Source organism: Acinonyx jubatus, chromosome B3, assembly GCF_027475565.1.
Source record: "Acinonyx jubatus isolate Ajub_Pintada_27869175 chromosome B3, VMU_Ajub_asm_v1.0, whole genome shotgun sequence".
NCBI classification, from domain to species: domain Eukaryota; kingdom Metazoa; phylum Chordata; class Mammalia; order Carnivora; family Felidae; genus Acinonyx; species Acinonyx jubatus.
The window spans coordinates 119,967,889-119,990,696 of NC_069386.1; the positions used below are offsets into that span (position 1 = coordinate 119,967,889).

At 42.6% G+C, this 22,808-nt stretch overlaps 1 protein-coding gene across 1 annotated transcript in view; it reads right to left on the minus strand.

Annotated features, from left to right (window-relative positions):
• SPTLC2 (serine palmitoyltransferase long chain base subunit 2) overlaps positions 1–9,159 on the minus strand; it is a 106,738-nt gene extending 97,579 nt beyond the window's left edge. The window contains exon 1 of the mRNA XM_027066281.2: positions 8,923–9,159. Within this exon, the coding sequence (XP_026922082.1) occupies positions 8,923–9,060 (138 nt within the window). The 5' untranslated portion in view covers positions 9,061–9,159. The remainder of the gene's footprint in view (positions 1–8,922) is intronic.
• Between the last annotated feature and the right edge of the window lie 13,649 nt (positions 9,160–22,808).

Below are 22,808 nucleotides of genomic sequence, written 5' to 3' on the forward strand. Positions count from 1 at the left end.
CTCCGGGGCAGAGCCTCGCTGCCCGCGTGCACAGGATGCCACTGAACTAACTGAAAACTCTCCCGTGCATACATACTTGGGGGTCTCCATTTTTGAAGCAGGAAAACAGTAATGTCAAAATATGTTTGCTTTACAGCTAGCTTTGGAAGCACTTTTCAGTCATTCCATATGGGGATGCTATTGACACAAATGAGGGAATTTATCCTGATTGCAAAAAACAAAAAACAAACAAAAAAAAAACGCGGACTCCCTACTTTTCAAAATTCCCCTGCTGAAAAAAGGAGGACACTTCTGGGAATATATGTTCAGAGCGTGGCATAACTTGTGGCATATCTAATTTAAACTCCTCAAAACTTACCAGTAATTTCTAAACTGCCAAATCCAGTGGCTTAATAGAGTAAGACAAACCAGGTTCTATCAACTTACTAACTGGACTGCTTATTTAAATGATCTGGAATTCAGTCTTATTTATAAAATGGGGATAATATACACCCAGAAAGGACCTTGTGAAGACTAGATACGTGAAGAAGCTGGAGGAGGTTCCTGGCCACAGTAAATGGTGCCTGTTACAATTATAGCCTTGCTTTCCCACCGCCACCACGTTGCATACCCTCCTTAATGAAATGGCCTCTCTCTCTCCTTGGGCTTTCTCAAACCACTTCCCAATGATTCTGTTCTTGCACAATCAGCCTTCTTCAGCAGTGTGTGTGTCTTCTCCCAGTAACATTATGATTCCCCCATATTACTTCCTAGGTGCCTCCTCTTCTTGCTTAGTGCCTTCTTCTGCTTCACCAATTCTCATGGCTTCAACCACCACCAGTTCATTCCTTCAACTAAGATTCCCTAAGATCCTACCACACCCCAGGCACAAGGCAAATATAGAAGTCCCCCTTACCCATGTTTTCCAAACCCACAGTCAACCACAGTCTGGAAGATGATCCTCCTTCTGACGTATCACCAGAAGGTCAACACCAGTCTTAATGCTGTGTCACAATGCCTACATCATTCACCTCATTTGGTCACATCCTGTAGGCATGTTATCGTCTCACATCATCACAACAGTGAGTACAGTACAATAAGGTATTTTGAGAGAGAGAAACTACATTCACATAACTTTTATTACAGCGTATCATTATAATTTTCTATTTTATTATTACTTATTGTGGTTAATCTCTTACTGTGCCTAATTTATAAATTAACATTTATCATGGGAATGTATGTAGAGGAAAAAATAGTATATACAGGGTTTGATACTATCTACTGTATACAGTGGTTTCAGGCATCGACTAGGGATCTTAGAAAATATGCCCCACGGATAAGGGGAACTATGCAGTAAGATCTCAGATGTTTGCTGAAGGCTTACTAATTAGACGGCAGGGGGCTTATTTAGAATAAGTCAAAACCATCAAATTTGGGAAGTCAGTACTTTACTTTCTAAACCTACCAGATTACCAAATTTGTTGAATACTTTCCCCAACCTCAATATGCGTTATTTGGAGTAAGGCTGGGCCATACCCATAGTCTCAGTACAACTGTGTATTTCACTGTACTTAGAGATTAGCAGAAAGCAGCAGGCTGGTAAAACAGACCACACTAAAAAAAATCAATACCCCTACACCAGGGATTATCCCAATCCTTCTGGGTCCTACAGTACACATGTATTATTTCTACAATCAGAAGCAAAAATTTTTTCAAGAGGAAAAATAGCAACCTTAATCTTTATTATGGGTCTTGAAGGTAGCATTAAAGACCGCAAACATCAACATAAATGTTCTCAGATTAAATGGGTTGAGAGAAAGGGCTTACTTGCTTAATCAGTCACAAACTACAAATTATATTATGGAAGGCTTCTTAGAAGCTATTCAGAAGGCAACGGACTTCTGAGGCCACAAACCACGTATTTAATCAAGTAAGGCACACCCACTCAGAATGCAAACACAGTCTCTACCCATCCCTCTCAATTGCCTATTCTGCCAATAAAACACTACTTCTTTCTTTCAAAAACTGAATCTAATTGAATCTCAACCAATTAACTATCTTGCCCCAGAGCACTACAAAGTTTCTAGGGCACCTAGGCCAACCCTAAAAAGTGGGCAAGCCTGCTTTCCCTGAATATCCAAGTTTTAAAATACTGTCTCAAAAATACAGAGGTTTACGTATTAAATACTGCTTTCATTGCCCAAGACGTTTTATTCGAGAGAATTCCTGAGTGGAATTAATGACTCTGGAATCTTTCAGATCCAGCTAGGAAGATTTGAAATGTTCTTCTCCTTGGAAGAAGTGCATTCACAACAAAAATCTAGTCCCACAACTGTAGTTACAACATTATTTTGGCTCAACGCCTTGAGGTCTTTGGATGTCTCATGAGACCTGTGAAGTGTGAACAGGTATCATGGCCAAGTGTGAACAGATACTCCTCCAGCTCTTGTCTTAAAACTAACTGCTTTTCACAGTTACTGTTTCCTTTCAGTGGAAACAAAAGCTAGTAGCTATTTAGTAAACCACCCTCCATTAGTTATTCATTTGCCTCCTAAGCAGCAAGACTGGCCCTTTGTTCTTTCTACTTTGCTTGTCTTATTATTTAAATAAGAACATGACTTGTGCCCCAAGTCCTCCTTAGGATAGAATCTTATTCTGGCAGCTAGAAGGCTGTCATCATTGTAATATATCATTAAAACTACTTCTAAAACTACTTCTACAGGTTAGAAAGTTAGGTTCAAAATGGTCTCAAAGGCAGGTAATTTTTTTTTCCCTTCAATACTTATTAACTAGTTAAGGAAGGTAAAATGTGTGCCCAAACCTCAAACATTCCTTAAAGAAATGAAAGAGATTTTTTTTTAAAGGCTGTAAACAAGGAGCTCTAAAAGTAAAAACAAGTATTCTATTTCAGGTGCAACCAAAATACGGCATTTATTTGATCAAACGTTAAACCCACAGTAAGAAACTCTTGGAATTAAGATCACTGAATGCTGCAACACGCTGAAGAAAAGTTCCTGCAAATCCTCTAGGAGTCTTTAAAAATAGAATAGAATCATCTATCAAGATTACTTTTTAATAAAGTCCTACAAAGAGATAAAAGAACTGAATTACATAAACCCCTAAAGGTTCCTTCTAGCTCTAATTCTGCCAAAGCTCCCAATTCTAACTCTTTCAAAGTTTTCCTAGTGCTAATTGCCACCCTTCACCTCAAATAAAGGCTGGCCCTCCTCTCACCCCTCTGAATGGTAAGGGAGGAAAAATTACTGCTTTATTGCTCCTCTTCCTTGTGAAAACTCCATGTCTACTGTCATCGTTAAAAAGCAGTCATGTCTACACAGGGCTCCCGTAAAGAGCAAAACCCAGTGCTCCTGAGATGTTCCTCCTCTCCTCTCCTCTCACTGAGCTACCACACTCACAGCACTTCTCACACCTGATTGGGGCGGGGGAGGTGTTCCACTGTGACACCAGCTGGTGTCGATCTAACCCAATTCTGACACTCTGTTCCTGGAGATAGTGTCAGATCCCTCAGGTGAAGGCCCCACCCCCTTCAGATGCCTGTCACAAGTCCAGGTTGTCCCATGGCTTCTGACCCATCGGCTATAAATCAGGTTTCTCACCACTTCCTCCTCTGGTTGATAATTTGCTAGAATGGCTCACAGAACTCAGGAAAACTGTTTATTTACTATTTCCCAGTTTATTATAAAAAGATACGATAAAGGACACAGACGAACAGGGGCAATGTGTGTGGGAAGGGGAGCCACTCTCCTAGCATCTCCATATGTTCAACAACCCGGAAGCTCCCTGAACCTGGTCCTTTGGGGATTTTTATAGAGGCTTCACGCATCAGCAATCATTAACTTCATTTCCAGCCTCTCGCTCCTCTGTGGAGAATGGAGGTGGAGCTGACACCTGGCTTGGTCTTTCTGGTGAGCAGCCCCCATCCGGGAACCCACACGGAGTCACCTCATTAGAACAAAAGACACTGCTATCACTGGGGAAATTCCAAGGGATTTAGATACTCTGTGTCAGGAATAAGGGTCAAAGACTAAATATTAGAACAAAAGATGCTCCTAGTATTTCACTTAGGAAATTGCACAAGTTTCATGAGCTCTGTGCCAGGATATGGGAGCAGAAACACATAGGCACATTTTTCCCTATTACCTCACAGCTACTATGCAAAAAAAAAAAAAAGAGAGAGAGAGAGAAAATAACAAGTGTTAGCGAGGATGTGAAGAAATTGGAACCCTTGTGCACTGTTGATGGGAATGTAAAATGGTATAGCTGCTGTGGAAAACAGTACGGCATTTCCTCAAAAACTTCAAAATAGAATTATCATATGATACAGCAATTCCACTTCTGAATATATATCCAAGATGACGGAAAGCTCGATCTTGAAGAGGTATTTGTATACCCATATTCAAAGCAGCATTATTCACAATACCTAAACCTTGGAAGCAACCCAAGTGTCAATTAACAAATGGCTGGGAATGCAAACTGGTGCAGCCACTCTGGAAAACAGTATGGAGGTTCCTCAAAAAACTAAAAATAGAACTACCCTACGACCCAGCAATTGCACTACTAGGCATTTATCCATGAGATACAGGTGTGCTGTTTCAAAGGGACACATGCACCCCCATGTTTATAACAGCACTATCAACAATAGCCAAAGTATGGAAAGAGCCCAAATGTCCATCGATGGATGAATGGATAAAGATGTGGTATATATATACAGTGGAGTATTACTCGCCAATCAGAAAGGATGAAATCTTGCCATTTGCAACTAGGTGGATGGAACTAGAGGGTATGATGTTAAGTGAAATTAGTCAGAGAAAGACAAATCTCATATGACTTCACTCATATGAGGACTTTAAGATACAAAACAGATGAACACAAGGCAAAGGAAGCAAAATTAATACAAAAACAGGGAGGGGGACAAAACATAGGAGACTCTGAAATATAGAGAACAAACAGAGGGTTGCTGGAGGGGAGATGGGCTAAATGGGTAAGGGCTTAAGGAATCTGCTCCTGAAATCATTGTTGCACCATGTGCTAACTAACTTGGGTATAAATTATAAAAAATACAGAAAAATAAAATAAAATAAAATAAAATAAAATAAAATAAAAATAAACTCCTACAAGAAAAAAAAAACAAATAAATGGCTAAGCAAAATGTGGTTTATACATACAATGGAATATTATTCAGCCTTTAAAAGGAAGGATATTCTGATACACAGTGCTACATGGATGAACCAAGAGGACATTATGCTAAATGAAATAAGCCAGTCATAAAAAGAAAAATATTGTACGATTCCATTTATATGAGGTACTTACAGCAAATTCATAGAGACAGAAGTAGAATGGTGGTTGCCACGGACTGGGTGGGCTAGGTGGAGGAGGGAATGGGGAGTTACTGTTTGATGGGGACAGAGTTTCCGTTTTACAAGAAGAAAAAGTTGGGGCGCCTGGGTGGCTCAGTCGGTTGAGCGTCCGACTTCGGCTCAGGTCATGATCTCACAGTCGGTGGGTTCGAGCCCCGGGTCGGGCTCTGGGCTGATGGCTCAGAGCCTGGAGCCCGTTTCAGATTCTGTGTCTCCCTCTCTCTCTGACCCTCCCCTGTTCATGCTCTGTCTCTGTCTCAAAAATAAATAAACGTTTAAAATTTAAAAAAAAAAAAAAAAAGAAGAAGAAGAAACAGTTATGGCAGTGGATGGTGGTGGTGGTAGCACATTATGAATGTATATAATACCACTGAACTGTATACTTACAAATGGTTAAGATGGTAAATTTTATGTTATGTGTATTTTACTACAATGAGAAGAAACTGGGGGGGGGGGGGACCCAGAAAACAAAAACAAACAGTAATGTTTGATTGTTTTATATGCCCATTCTACCACAGGATCTATTTACTCAGACTCTAAACCCAAATAGAACAAAGGGCAAGCATATATATCCATCCCATCAGATGCAGAAACTCTTGAGAGTGTAAAAGGACCCTAGAAGTTTCTAACTTCTCTCCTGTTCATCCAAAGACAAATGCTGGGATATGGAAGGAAACAAACCTATATCTCGGGGTTTAAAAACTCTCGATTTATATTTCAGTTAAAAGAGGACAAAAACCTGCAGACTTAATATCTTATGTGTATTTTTATGGCATAATTGGGAACATTTCTCCAGCAACTGAGGAAAAATAGAGGTTGGAGCACTAATGTAGCACTTTAAAGTGATTAACTTAATTAATCACTTTAATTAAAACAAAAACAACTAAAAAATTTTTAAAGATACTCTTGCTCCCATGAAGTTACCAAAAATCTCTTTGGCTTAAGGAAAAACAAACAAACCCATGGTCAATATTCCTCATATTCATGTACAAAGCTGTATCTCTAAAGTCTCTGTTTTGAAAAGACTTGTGACAAACAGTTTTCTAGAAGGGACAGTGGAGCCCTAAACATTCTTTCAGGCCTTCTACTAGACCATTTTTCCAGATGCCACCACAGTGCCTTGAGTGGAATTTTTCTCTACAATATACTAGAAAAAGTCAGCCAGCTATTAGAGTCATACAAATTTTTAAATTTCACTTTAGCAACTTGATGTGTCATCTTATTATTAATCAGCTGTCTCTGAAAAAATATCATGCCAGGACGCTTGGGTGGCTCAGTTGATTAAGCATCTGACTTCGACTCAGGGCATGATCTCGAGGTTTGTGAGTTCGAGCCCCACATCAAGCTCTGTGCTGACAGCTCGGAGACTGGAGCCTGCTTTGGATTCTGTGTCTCCCTCTCTCTCTCTGCCCCTCCCCCTACTCATGCTCTGTCTCTCTCTCAAAAATAAATATAAACATTAAAGAAATATATATCATGCCTACAAATGTTAAATTGCTAGATTATGGGAGGGAGAAATTTACTATTAAATCAGAACATAACTCCTTTGTTAGGTGAAAAGAGCAGCTAAACACAAAACACTTCCTGAAGTGCAAACACCTTTCTCTTGTCTTCCTTTTCCTTCTTAAAAATCATAATCCACTCATTCATCTGCAATGTATTCTCTGACTCCTACCCCTTAGGTTTCCATGCTGTACCCTATACCACAAGTTTCTTATTACCCATTTATGTTACTAAAAAAACAACCCTTTACACCATTAATAACGAGAGCATTCTTACCACTTCTTCTCTCACACATTTCTTTAAAAATGAAAATAAATCTTTTGTTTTTTAATAGTTTTTATTTATCTTTTTTTCTTAAAAATTTTAAGGTGTATTTATTTTTGAAGGACAGAGGAAGAGAGAGGCAGGGGAGGGGCAGAGAGAGAGGGAGACACAGAATTTGAAGCAGGCTCCAGGCTCCGAGCTGTCAGCACAGAGCCAGATGCGAGGCTCGAACTCATGAGCCTCAAGATCATGACCTGAGCCGAAGTCAGAGGCTTCACCGACTGAGCCACCCAGGTGCCCCGAAAATAAATCTTTTGAATCTGTGCGTTATGGCGCCTTCCATCTTACAACTTCAAGGGAGGTCAAGTCTTTTATTTGTCCCCCAACTCTCATAATTTTACTATGTCAGCATGACCTGGAGAAATGCTCTATTTTCTATTTCACACCAAACAGTAACAGGTCTATCTACCATATCACATCTACTGACTTGGGGGGGCGGGGGCTGCTAGGTATATTAAAGCCAAATTAAATCACAATAGTCACACTACTGCTACTGGGAACAGATGGCTTTGGGAGGGAAAAAAAAGTTTTCCTTAATATCTGATTGGGATTTATGAGTATTAAAGTCAATTGCAGGGGCACGTGGGTGGCTCCGACTTTGGCTCAGGTTATGATCTAGAGGTTTGTGAGTTCCAGCCCCACAAAGGATTCTGTGCTGACAGCTCAGAGCCTGGAGCCTGCTTCAGATGCTGTGTTTCCCTCTCTCTCTGCCCCTTCCCTCTCTCTCTCTCAAAAATAAATAAACATTAAATTTTTTTCATTAAAAATAATTTAAAAAATAAAGTCAATTGTAAATCTCACAACACTTTCTTCAAGTAACACTGTCCTTTAATCTTTTTAAACAGCTCGTCTTTAAAAACACAACTCAGGAGAATATGTCATCCAGAGAATTGGAAGGCTGTTAACAATTATTGTCTTCAATTCACAACTTTTCAAAATATTTCAGAACTGCCTGAACTTGGTTGGTGATTCAACCTTGGTTAACTGGTATAGAGACGCATCACAAGTCACCACCTGCGTTCAACAGCCCCTTCTGTGATAGCACGCTTGCTCACAGGGACCACCTAACTCTACCTAGAGCCCGGGAAGGGGTTTCACCAAGGGCTGGGTAGAAGCATAATGCTTGTGAGGCACCAGGCCCGGTTCACTGTCAGATCTGTGGTCCAATGCCTTGCTTGCAGAAGGGGTAGGTATGTGTTAGGGAGAGACTGGGTGTGTTTCCGCCTGGTACCACCTCCTAACTTTCTCTGCCTCCTGAGGACCCCGAGGGTGTTTCTCAGGACTCTTAAAGGAAGCAACCACCTCGAGGACAAGAGGAGGGAGCCTCCAGGGAAAAAACCAAGAGCCCCGGAGTGGATCCTCCCAGGGTCCGCAGGGTCACTCCCTGCCTCCCCGGGGGAGGAGGGGCACGAATTTCTGGTCAAATCAGGCGGAGGAAGGCACTGTGGCTTTGAGCAGAACCCAAACCTCTGGAGGAAAAGAGGAAGACCTCAGACGCGGAGAGATGGGGGAGCCCCTACGCCTCCCTTGAGCCTCCCGCTCCGGGCAGGCCCGGTCAGCGCCGGGACACCGCTTCCAGCACACCTGAGCCGTGCTCGGCGCCCGCTCCCGGCCCCGCGGACGGTCACCGCGACCTCGCCCTGCCCGGCCGCCGCCTCCACGGACTCGGCACGGGCGCAGCTCGCGGGGTCCCGGCCCACTGCCTCCGGTTCAGCCCGACCGCCCAGTCCCACCGTACCTGGCCGGCGGCGGCGGCTGCGGCGGCGGCGGCAGCGGCGGTGCTCCTCACGTACCCGTTCCGCACTTCCCCGTTCGCCACGCAGCCGTTCGCCCCCACAGGGCGACGGTAGCAGCAGCCTCCGGGCCCCGGCCGCATCGTCCCGGTAGCACCAGGCACAAGGCGACTCTGTAGGCGGCGGCCGAGACGGCAGCAGCTTCAGTCCCGCTCCGCACCCCACCCACCTCCTCGAAACCGGAAATGGTTGCACGCCCCCGCCAATTACCGGCCTGGCCGTCACATAGGGGCGGGGCCCACTCCCGCGGAGTAGGTGGTTCGCCCAAGGCCCTGCTGCCAAGGGGAAACGGGGCGGGGCCGGACAGGAGGGTCATAAGCCTAAGGACTGATGACCAATCAGGAGGAGGAGGAGGCAGACCCCATGCTACTGTCTGGCCAATCACGGGGGCGACAGCAAAACAGCTTGCTGGTGTTGAGGAGGTGGTCTGTGGAGGCTTTGGCGGCTTCTTGGTCCACGCAAAGGAGGCGGGGCCCAGGAAGAAGTAGCCAATTAGAGTGTGAGAAAAGGAAGGGGGCTGAGCCCAAGTGTCCAGAGCGGGTTCCTGGGTTCTCCCGGACAGGTGGCGCCCTCTTTGCCCTCGCCTTCGGGGAAGTTCTCCGATGTGAATCCCAGCCCGAGACAGGGATCCTTTATTTAATTTGCGAATTCCTATGTAGGTGTCTGTAGAAGAGCATTTTCAGCATTCTCTAACCATTCCTCGATATGCACCGTACAATAACATATTTCTTAGTAATTCGAACGTCGCTTGGCCCTTCACATCTGCCTCCAATCAGGATTTTCTGTACAATTTCCTTTAAAGGGTACTTATTTGAGAGCCAAGAAACCTGAATAACTGAAAGCTAAACCTTGAGTAGCCACTTTGGGAGCCAAATTCTTTAAAGTTAACACTTGTTTCATAGACTCACAGCAAGAAATATATTAATAAAACATCATGCACCTATCATAATGCCTGGCCCATAGTAGGAGCATAATAAATATTATTTTCGCACCCCTTTAGTTCTCTCTTCCCGTAGGGGTTAGAAACGAAATGGATCTACATCATAACACGAGACTTTTGGGGGAGCCTGGGTGGCCCAGTCAGTTGAGCCTCTGACTTTGGCTCGGGTCATCATCTCACAGTTATGAGTTTGAACCCTCCATGGGGTTCTCTGCTGTCAGAGCAGAGCCCGCTTCGAATCCTCTCTCTGCACCTCCCCTGCTCATGCTCTCTCTAGGTCTCAAAAATAAATAAACATAAAAAAAGAGAGAGACTTTTGGTTACCCATAAAGAATTTCATGTCACAGTCAAGAGCATGGACTCTGGAGGTGGTCTGGGTTTGAATCCTGGCTGCACCACTTACTACTAGCTGAGTGACCACTATATATCTTCATCTGTTCAGTGAAGACAATAATAGTTGTCCTGGGGATTTGAGTTAATATATGTAGTGTATTTTGTATAAGACATGGCCATGGGTAAAAATTCATTCAGTGTTGGTTATTTTTAACTGCTGAATGGGCCTATGAGAGCCCCTGCATTCTCCCCCCTACCCCATATTTAGAAAAGGGATAGACAAGGTATCAGTTTTGTGTGGTTTAGGAGCTGAACAATCTAACAGCAGATGGACAGAGAGTTTTCTTCTTTGAGTTAACAAACACTGTGATCCCAAAGAATATAAGTTTGTGACAGAAGTATGAGGCTAAAAGAAAAGCATGTGGGGACCCCTGGGTGGCTCAGTTGGTTGACTGTGTGATTCCTGGTCTCAGCTCAGGTCATGATCTCATGGTTGGTGAATTCAAACCCCATGTCAGGCTCTGTGCTGACAGTGTGGAACCTGCTCGAGATTCTCTGTCTCCCTCTCTCTCTCTCTGCCTCTCCCTTGCTTGTGCTCTCTTTCTCTCAAAAATAAATAAATATTTTTTAAAAAGAAGAAGAAAAGCATGTGTTTTGCACCTCATGGAGCTTACATTATAGTGAGAAAAGATGTACATAGATAAAGCAAACAGCAATAAAAGTCCTATGGAAGGCTGGAGTTCTGATGAAGAAAGCTGGACCGCAGTGACAAGTCTAGTCTTCCCATATAGAAAGTTTTCAGGGCAGGAATCTGGTTGGAAGCAGGGCCAAAGGACTAAATTGAAGCTTAGATATTGGGTTGAATGAAATTGGAAAAGACTTGGAAAGACGATGTAGGATGAGCAGGATTTGGAGAGCTGAGAATGAGAAGGAAGGGGACAGTGTTCCCTGGAGAGAGAACCTTCAAACACTCAGGTGCAGAGGCTGGAAAGAACAAAGACTAAAAACTGGAGCATAAGGGTGAAGAATGCGGCTAGATTAGAGGAATCCTGTTAGCTAGTGCCTCCCTCCAGAGGGCAGGACACAGGTCCTTGTCTTGTTCTGCCACTTACTCACCACGTGTGGTCTTGGACGAGTCATACAACATTATCCTTAGTTTCCGCACCCATCTTACAAAATTAATACCTGTAATACTTACCTTGCAGGGCTTTTGTGAGCATCAATGATATGATATGCAAATGATCTGATAACCTTGCACACCATTGCTAAATCACAAAACGGATGCCTCAGAAGGCAGTAGGAAACACCCCAGGCTCCATGCAAACAGAAAAACAGCTCCTTCCAGATGCATAAGCCACCTCATCACCATTTTACTGAGTTCATATGCAAAGTTCTGGGCTAGGCACCAGAGTTACAACCCTTCCTTCAAGATTGCTCAAACCATATCAACTGTAAAACCTTTCTTGAACTCCAAACTCCTCACAAAATTAGTCCCTTTCTTCACTGTGAACTTATACACACCTGTGTAAGCATGTGTCACATTACTTCTTTGGGATTCTTTTTTTTTTTTTTTTTTTTTTGAGAGGGAAATTACACAGTGGTTAGAAGCAAGAGCTCCAGGGACACCTGGGTGGCTCAGTCAGTTAAGTGTCCAACTTTGGTTCAGATCATGATCTCATGGCTCATGAGTTCATGCCCTCATTGGGCTCTCTGCTGTCAGCACAGAGTCTGCTTCAGATCCTCTGCCCTCCCCCCCACCCCCGTCCCTTCCCTGCTTGCATGCTCTCTCTGTCTCAAAAATAAATAAACATTAAAAATAAAATAAAATAAAAATAAAAAGAAGAAGAAGAAGAAGAAGAAGCAGCAGCAGCAGCAAGAGCTCCATAGTCACACAGAATTGGAGACCCAGGTTCAGCACTTAGAAGCCTTGTGACTTTAGCAAAGCGGCTTAACATCTCTGTGACTCAGTTCTTTCATCTGTAAAATGAAGCATAACTCTGTTGTGAGAATGAAATAAGAAAAGCATTTACTTACAGGGCTTGTCACATAATAGTAAGTGCTAGCAATCATTTTTTAATAAATGAATTATTTGTTAAATGAATAAATGATTGATTAAATATATTTATACCCCCAACTAGACATAGAGCAAGCTCCTTGAGTACAGGAGATTGTTTAACTCACCTTTGGGTTCCCAGCACCCAGTACAGTGCCTGGAACATACTAAATGCTCAAGAAATGTCGGATGAATAATAAATAAACGGACAAATGAATGAAAATCTGGCCCTGCCTCCAAGGAGCTTTCTATCACATGGAGACTGTATTAAGATTCTTATGATTGAAGCTAACATAAGTCAATATTAGAAAACTTTGTCAAGAAAGGTACATTTATTGGAATTCTCCTCATGATAGGGAAGTGTGGGGACTCAGGAAAAAAATCCCAAACATCAGCAACAGAAACTTATAGACCTTCCTCCTAGCACCAACCCACTTCTGAGGCTTAGCTCTCAGCAACCGACCCCTTTCAAATTCCCTAGGTCAAATTTATAAAATGCCAGGGAAGAGAAATCTAATTGGCCCAGCTTAGGGTGAGATGTCTAATGCTTGACCAAAAACATTAGACATGGTGGCCAAAGCACAAGTCCAAGCTGCTGGAGGTGAGGAACCAGTTACAGAGAAAGAAGAATCAATGCAGAGAAGAAAGGACAACCCTATCATTGTCTGCTACAAGGAGATAGAACTTGGGAATGAAAAGAACCAATAACAATCACTTGGAAGAAGTATTGAAGGAGGAGGCTTCCGGTATAGCATTTGTTTGTATGTGTGTATGTATGTATGTGTAAGCAGGCTCTACACCCAGTGTGGGGCTCAAACTCACAACCCTGAGATCAAGAGTCACTTGTTCTACTGAATGCCCCGGTATGGCATTTTTAAATGGCCATGCAGAATGCCTGCCTAGAAAGAGAAGTGAAGTGAGAGAAGGCAGGCTATTTAGCTGGAGGAGCAGGCGGCCTACACAATAGGATAGGGGTCTTGGTCACATGCATGCAAGTTAACACTGGCTGACTGAGAAGGGGATTCAGTGGAAGGTTATTAGCAGCTCAGTGCATGGCTGAAGGCTGGAGGATAGGGCTTGGAAAAAGTCAGGAGTAAGGGGAATCTCCATAGGGCTAGGCAGCAAGGGTTTGTGGCAGAGACTGTCTGGTAAGTGTATCACCACTAAGATAAATGATCTCCAACCAGCTTTTTCATCCTTGAGTCATTTGCCCAAGAGTCAAAGTCCTAGGAGAGAGCATCTGATGGGCTGAGTTTAGGTCACACCGGTCCATACAGAGAGTGGCTGAAAGGGCGGCAAACATAAGGATGTGATTCCTTTACCTTTCATGGTGGGAGCTGCTTACCAAAATTCACCCTTCCCACAAGAGGATAAAAAATGAAGACAGGTGATTTCCCAAAAGGAAATTGAGGACCTCTTGAAAATGGGAGCCAACACTGGGCAGGCAGAAATGACGAAAATCAGTTAAGACTGCAGAAGAGGGGCACCTGGGTGCCTGAGTTGGTTAAACACCTGACTTCAGCTCAGGTCATGATCTAGAAGTTCATGGGTTCAAGCCCCACTCCGGGCTCTGTGCTAACAGCACAGACCCTGGAGCCTGCTTTGGATTTTGTGTCTCCCTCTTTCTCTACCCTGCCTTCCCTCTCTCTCTCTCTCAAAAATAAATAAACATTAAAAAAAAAAAAAGACTGCAGAAGAATCATAAGGGAAAAGGGGCCCTTTAGTTGTTCTCTGCTTTGGTACAAAAACTAGGGCTGGACACCTCAGAGGTATTATCTGATTCTGACCCTGGGATCATCATTGGGTTTTTCCTTTCTAAACTTTTCATGCTCGTTCATTCATTTTTATATTTGACCAGTCATTTGACAAATACTTTTTTCTAACCATCATGTTATTACATCATGTTATTACATCTATAGGCGCCCCTATAAATACAATGACAGGGGCGCCTTGCAGGCTCAGTTGGTAGAGCATGTGACTCTTGATCTTAGGGTTGTGAGTTTAAGCCCCATGTTGGAGGCAGAGTTTACTTTTAAAAGTTATATATATATAGGGGCGCCTGAGTGGCTCAGTCGGTTAAGCAACTGACTTCGGCTTAGGTCATGATCTCACGGTTTGTGGGTTCAAGCCCTGCGTTGGGCTCTGTGATGACAGCTAAGAGCCTGGAGCCTGCTTCGGATGCTGTGTCTCCCTTCCTCTCTGCCCCTCCCCTGCTCATTCTCTGTCTCTCTCTGTCTCTCAAAAATAAATAAAATTTAAAAAATAAAAATTATATATACAGTGAGATCCACAGTCATGAATTTTGGGTCCAAGAACTTCTAGCTGCCACCTTGGACAGGGGCCGCTTCCCACTGGATCACTTCGGTGAATGTAAAAGCTTTAAAGAGAAATTCAGGAAGTGTCTCTGTGACAATAAATTTGAAAATGCTTTGTGCAGAAATGAACCAAAAAACTATTTAGAATGCAGAATGGATAGGCAGCCGACAGAACAAGAACCACTGGAAAAACTGAGATTAGAAGATTTGATCGATGGAAAACCAAAGGCAAAGACTAAGTTTTGATGGGAAAAAGACTGCTGGCTGCTGGGTCGTCCAGTATGGACCTCATCACCTGACAATTTATGGTTAGGTGCTGTGACTTAGAAAGGGGCTTCCAGAACACCCTCCTTGATGGAAACATCTCATCCTGACGTTTACCAGGTTATTTTGAAAAATTATTGCTCCTTTTAGATCTCATTTTCCCCCAAGAGTGTCAGGTTTTATCTTCACATCGTGTGTGGCAGAGTTCCTAGGGAGACCCATGGCAGGTGGGAGTTAAGAATGAGAATCACACCTGCTTACCGAGGGGACACGTGAAACAGTGACTCCATATGGTAATACTCTGCATAGCTTCCCAATAGTGATATGCTCAATGTTCATGGCTTCAGATATTGTCAGAAAACCATTCCCTAGCAAAACAGTTTCCTTTTTGTACTCATAAATACATATGTCAATTTCCTTTTTTAAAAAACAAAAATAGAGCATAAACTTGGAAATGAGAAAAAAAAAATACAGTGATAGAAAGAAACATAGTCTCTGCCCTTGTAGAGCTTATGGTCTTGATTTACAAGAAATGGGTTTGGTATTTCCCTTTTTACTACTGCTGATACAGTGAGTGAAAAAGTCTGATTCTCTCCCTGAGTTTCTGGCCCTCCTTTTGCTGGAAAATCTTGGATAACATTTTTGGACCATTTTTAGTGGCAATATTTGCATCCACAAAACTGAGTAGGCCCTGGGACAAGAGTTTAGAATTGCATTATTCTAGAATTGAATTATTCTGCTGAGGCCTGGGCTGTTTAAAGGAATGATTGCTTGCAAATATGAAGTTTTAACAGGAATGGTGGTTCCTGATTGCCTGCTAAGCAGCCCAGAAGAGTGACTCGAATCTGTGTCTAACAGGCATTTGCAGTTGGAGCTAGGAGATAAGACTGATGCATGCTCCAGGAATAGGCAGCTAGAGCCTGTGTCTCAATGGTTGCTCTCTGCCTGTATGTTTCCTCGGCCCTAGAAGGACCTCGAAGCCTCCTACTCAACCACCACACCCCACACTGCCACTCCATACTTCCTGTGGGTATTCACTCAGTTGACTGTCGCAATCATCTGATGTTCTGCTTCAGGAAGTGGACTTTTGCTTCTGGCTCCAGGAAGAAGGGGTGGTGCTGAAGATAACGATTATGATAACGGGTGGTTGTATTAGTCAAAGCTCTTCGAGTTGCAAGGTTGTTTTTTTTTTTTAATTTTTTTTAATGTTTATTTTTGACAGAGAGAGAGAGAGAGAGAGAGAGAGAGAGAGAGAGAGCAAGCAGAGGAGGGGCAGAGAGAGAGGGAGACACACAGAATCCGAAGCAGGCTCCAGGCTTAGAGCTGTTAGCACAAAGTCCGATGCGGAGCTTGAACCCACAAACCATGAGATCATGACCTGAGCTGAAGCTGGACGTTTAACCCACTGACCCACCCAGGCGCCCCTGAGTTGGAAGTTTTGAAACTGAATTCAAATTGGATTAAGCATAGAGATTTATTGGCTTACATAACCAAAAAGAGTAGGGATAGATCTGACAGGATTCATGTGCTCAAATGATGTCATCAGGAATCCAACTCTATCCTTGGCTTGGCACCCCTCTGAATTGGCTTCATTCACACAGAAGGGGTTACCCTATGATAGTAAGGATGGTCTATGGCTTGGCAAACTTACATTCTACCAGTTTTAAAATCTCAGCCTAGAAAAAGTGCTTCCTTTCTGGACTCCCAGTGAGAATCCTAGCTAAATTCCCATTGACCCAGCTCAGGTCACAGGCCCCAGGCAGATGTTGAATTGATTGGCCAGGCCTGAGTCTTATGCCCACCCATTCCCTCAGTTCTGCCCTACAGGCTCTGAGAATGGGTGACCGACCAATGGTTTCCCAAATAGAAAAGATGGGTTCTGTTTCCAGAAAAAAGGGTGATGGGCAGGCATAAAAAACAGATAGACTGCTCATATTGGATATGATGATAACAAGAAGAGGTGGTAAGAATGCCTAGGAGATTCTCAACATTTTTAGAAGATGTTATTAAGAAATACCAGTTTTAGACTTTCCCTCCTGCCCAAATCCAGCCTCCAAAATTCACCCCAGATTTATGTTTATTTAAACTGATTAAAGTTGTTGGTATCTTATTATTTTCATCTTCGTCAAATCATCATCCCACAGCAATTAATAAACAGACTCTGTGTATGTGGTTGTGTAAGAAAAATATAAATATCATCTTTACAAACTGAGACTTTATTCCCAAAGGGAGCATTAATGATGACAAAGGACTCACAGACAACCATGCTAGCTCTGAATGTTATATATTGTCAATTTTATTTTCTAAAAGTTTTTTTTTTTTAAATGTGTATATTTGAGAGAGAGCAAGTGGGGGAGGGGGAGAGAGAGAGGGAGACAGAGAATCCCAAGCAGGACCCATGCTGTCAGCACAGAGCCCAATGCAGGGCTCAAACTCATGAACCATGAGATCATGACCTGAGCTGAAATCAAGAGCTGGAGGTTTAATCGACTGAGCCACCCAGGCCCCCCTGTATTATCAATTAAATGACATAAATTGAATTGTACTATATGCAAAGGATACCTCAGTAAAAGAAAAAAATAGTTAAAAGAAAAATGACACAAAGTAGAAGGTTCATTCATTGTGGGCCAGGGTGTCATATGCATTCTATGGAGTGATGAGATTTGCTTATTTATTTATTCATATTTATGTATTTATTTATTTATTAAGTAGGCTCCATGCCCAATGTGGGACTTGAACTCACGACCCTGAGATCAAGGGTCACATGTCTGTACTGACTGAGCCAGCCAGGGGCCCTGAGTTTTTAAATGGAATAGATTCAAGGTGAGGCTGCCATTTCTTTTCTACTTCATTGTAGAACACTTTAAAGACTTTGCTGTCTTCTTCATCACTCTCTTTATATCTATTTGGCAATGCTATATATTCTTGGAGAAAATAACTTCTTTTAAAATGGCCTTCTGAGGCTCTTGCCCATACCCTCAATATTTCCTAACTTTTCCTCACATATTTTCCTATCTTACACAATCCCCAAACCTGTCATTTCCGGTGCCTAATGTCTGGGAGAGCCATTTTAACCTGTACTTAGAATGTGCTACTTTGTTGCTTGTGCTCCCAGGGTATCTCCAAAATCAAGTAAGTTGTCTCAGTAGATGTCCTGGGACACCTGGGCGGCTCAGTGGGTTGCGCAGTTGAGCGTCTGACTCTTGATTTCGGCTCAGAGCCTGATCTTATGGGTCTGTAGGTTTGAACCCCATGTCAAGGATGGGATTCTCTCTTTCCCTCTCTTTCTGCACCTCAACCCTCTCAAAATAAATAAACTTAAAAAAAAATAGATGTCTTGGAAAGCACAGGAATTAGGACAGGCAGTGAGAACCAGAGAAAAGAAACTTTTTCATACCTACTGTAAGACCCTGTCACTCTAACACTTTAAAATATAGCATACCTCTGGGGAACCTGGGTGTCTCAGTTGGTTGAGCATCTGACTTCAGCTCAGGTCATGATCTTGCAGTTCGTGAGTTCAAGCTCCACGTCGGCTCACTGCTGTCAGCCTGTCAGCACAGAGTCTGCTTCAGATCCTCTGTCCCCTTCTCTCTGCCCCTCCCCCACTCTCCCCAAAAATAAATATTTAAAAAAAATATATAGCGTACTTCTGTTTTGTATCAAGAACACCTTTTAAAACATGAATGATGGGTTGCCTGGGTGGCTCAGTCTGTTAAGCATCTGACTCTGGATTCTCACCTCAGGTCTTGATTTCAGGGTCATGAGTTCAAGCCCCACGTTGGACTCCACATTGGGTGTGAAGGCTGCTTGTGGTAGGGTCCCCTCCTTAAGGAGATAGAAAAAAAAGGGAGAGAAAACTTCAAGGTAACCTGGCTATGCACCTACCCGACCATGACCTTGTAAACTGAGATGACTTAATCAGATTGCGTGTTTATGTGTGTTACCATAGATGGGAGACAAAGAAATAGAAACTGTATAAAGAAGCTATGCCATGTGACATTCGGTGCTCAGTTCTTTGGGTACGAGCCCAACTGAGAGGTGCCGGCACGAATAAAAGTTGCTTCCTAGAAATTAAAAAGCCTCGGTGTCACAGCTCTCTGTGGGAGAATCCTGCTACATACTTACAAACAAAAACAAAAACATAAATGACAATGTTATTTATTTACTTACTTATTTTACCAGCAAAAGAAGAGTTTATTCAGAAGTAGAAAATTGCCATACCATACAAACAAGCCACAGGCAAATCCTCTAGGTGACATCTTTGGAGTCACCTTCTATTTCAATCCAATCTTGACTTTCCCCATGCTGACCATTCCATATTGATTTGCCGATCCACATCTCACATTTCAACTGGTTGCTTCTCTCTCATCTGTTCCACTTTTCCTTTATCAGTTAGGAGTCATATCCTTAGAGTTGGGTTCATTGTTGCCCTGGTCCTTGCCACAGTGTTTGGTTTAGGGACAGACACAGCTTAGTCAATTCAATCACAGTAAGACTGGAGATTTGGGTTCAATGGTTGGGAGAAGGAAACCTATCTGTTCTCCTAGATGTGCTCTATGAATGTGAAGCCTATACCTGTTGTAGTTATTTGGCTACTAGAAACAAAACCCATGTAAGGATGAAGCCAGCATCAGAAAGCAAACAGACTGGCTCACAGACATATGGAGGTGGTGCCCTGATCAAACCATGCCTGAAGGCTACTCCTAGACATTTCAATTATACTGAGTCAAGAATTTTTAATTGTTTATGCCAGTTGGGTTTTTAAAAAAATGTTTTTAATGTTTATTCATTTTTGAGAGAGAGGCGAGGGATGGGGGGAAGAGGGTGAGCAGGGGAGGGGAAGAGAGAGAGGGAGACACAGAATCTGAAGCAGGCTCCAGGCTCTGAGCTGTCAGCACAGAGTCCCACGTGGTACTCTAACTCATGAAGATCATGACCTGAGCCAAAGTCGGACTTTACCTGACTGAGCCACCCAGGAGCTTCTGGATTTTTTTTTTTTTAATTGTAACTTAAAGTATCCTATTAAACTCCCTCAGGAGAATCTTTTTTATAACATTATTGATGTACATTTTACATCATGTAAACTATATATATTTAAGTGTAAGATGTAATGAGTTTTCACATATATACACACCTGTGAAATCATCTCCACAATCCAAATAATGAAAATACTTGTAAGCCTCCAAAGATTCCCAGTACCTTTTGGAATCCCTCCCCGCCGTCACTACCTTTCCCCATCCCTTTCTGACAATAGACTAGTTTACATTATCTAAATTTTATCTAAATGGAAGAATAGAGCACCATACACTAAATGTTTGTGTCCTCCCCCCATTTCATAGGTTAAAATACAAATCCTTAAGGCGATGGCAATAGGAGGTAGTACCTTTGTGAGGTGAGTAGGTCATGAGGGTGGAGATTTCATGAATGGGATTAGTGCCTTTATAAGAGAGGCCCCAGAGAGATTCCTCCTCTCTTCCCTCATATGAGGTTACATTGAAAAGGCAGGTTCTCGGGGTGCCTGGGTGGCTCAGTTGGTTAAGCCTCCAACTTCGGCTCAGTTCATGATCTTGCAGCTCATGGGTTCAGGCCCCGAGTCTGTGCTGACAGCTCAGACCCTGGGGCCTGTTTCAGATTCTGTCTCCATCTCTCTCTGCCTCTTTCTCCCTCTCTCTCAAAAATAAATAAACATTAAAAAAAAAAAAAAAAAAAGGCAAGCTTTCATCAGATACTAAACCTGCCAGTGCCTTGATCTGGGACTTCCCAGAACTGTGAGAAATAAATTTGGGTTGTTTATAAACCATCCAGTCTATGATATTTTGTTATAGCAGCCTTGACTGACTGAGACAGACAATCGGTACTGACAAGTAGGGTGCTGGTACAACAAATATCTAAATTGTCGAAGCAGCTTTGGATGTGGGTAATGGATAAAAGCTTTAAGTTTTCAGGTACATGACAAAAATTTTACATTGTTGTTAATGGACGTTTAAGGGTGATGTTAGTGAGAGTCCAGGGAGTAAAGAGAGCTGTAGAGAGAGTCTGAGACTTGTTAGAGAATACTCAAGTAATTATAAACAGAATGTTGACAAAAACATTGACTATTTTTTTAAATTCACTTATCTTTTTTTTAAATGTTTATTTATTTTTGAGTGAGACAGACAGAGTGCAAGTGGAGGAAGGGCAGAGACAGAGGGAGAGGGAGAATCCCAAGCAGGATCCTTGCTGTCAACACAGAGCCTGATGCGGGGCTCGAACTCACGAACCGTGAGATCATGGACCTGAGCTGAAATCAAGAGTCGGGTGCTTAACCAACTGAGCCACCCAGGTGCCCCAAAACATTAACCATTCTGATGGGATCTCAGACAGAAATGAGGAACATGCTTTTGGACAATGGCTGAAAGGCCATCCTGTTATAAAGTGGCAAAGAACTTGGCTGAATTGTGTTTGTATCACAGTATTTTGTGGAAGGTTAAACTTGTATGTGACAATATTAGATATTTAGCTGAGGAAATATCAAAGCAAAGTGTTGAAGAAGTGACATGGTTCCTCTTGACTACTTAAAGTAAAATGTATGAAAAGAGAAATGATTTAAAGATGAAATTGTTCATCAAAAAGGATGCAGAACTGAAAAGACTGCAAATTCTCAGCCTATCCATCTTGTAAAGAATGAGAAAATATGTTTGGGAGAGAACACAAGGGGTGTGGCCAACCAATCATTTGGTAAGGGGATTAATCAGCCATTTCAACAGAAATGCTGAGCTGTTGTTTAAAACAATGGAAGAGCGCAAAGGAGGGGTCACCAGTACCTGTGATTCCCCAGTGCACTGCTTTGTCTCAAGTCACAAGCTCGGCTTCCTGCATTCTGGCGCACTCCAGGGCACTCCAGGTGCAGCTCTTGTGGGCCCCCAAGTGGAGTCTATTTATTTATTTATTTATTTATTTATTTATTTATTTATTTATTTATTTAATTTTTTTTAAACATTTATTTTTGAAAAAGAGAAAGCATGAGTGGGGGAGGGGCAGAGAGAGGGGGACAGGAGCTCTTTAGCAGGCTCTGTGCTGTCAGCAGAGAGCCTGATGTGGGGCTTGATCTCATAAATCATGAGATCATGACCTGAGCCAAAGCCCGGCTCTTAACTGACTGAGCCACCCATGTGCCCCTGGAGTCTTTTTTTTAATTTTCACTTTTAAGTAATGTTTGTTTCTATTACAAAAGCAACATGTATTTAATACAGGAAAATTAGAATATAAGCAAAAGGAAAGAAATTAAAACCACTACTAATATATATTGATATATGACCTCCCAGGAATAATAAGCAAGAAAAAAATAGTGAAAGAAAGATGGGAAGAAAATTTGGGGCAAAATAAGCAGCATGAGCAGTCAGTCACCAAGATACAAAACATTCTAGAATGTGGGCAGACAACGCAGCCACTTGTTATTTGTGGAGCAGAGTCCTAGAGAAGTAGTCTCCCTGCTAAGGCGAATTTTGTTCAGGTACAGGGAAGAAATCCCTTGATCTCAGAGAAGCAGATGCCCTGCTAGACCCATGAATCACAATCATGGAAATCCAGTTCCCTTTTCCTTGCCAGACACTCAGCTTTCCAGCCCATATTGCAGGTAGAGTAAATATATGAAACAGTTCTAGCTAACAAGATATAAGAGGGAGACGTCTATGGAGACTCTAAGAAACAGGATTTTTCGTTATTAACAAAAAGTAAGCCTCTTTCATCAGCTCCCTTCCTTCTTAACTTCATGCAGTGATGTGAGGACATGACATCTGGAGCCATGGCAGCCATATGGAGACCATGAAGCAACAAGCACAGAATGAAAAGTCAACATGCTGAATGGCATAGCCAAAAGATGGAAAGAGTGTGGGTCCTTGACGATATAGCTGATGATATAGGTGAAGGCACTCCTTGGCTACACCT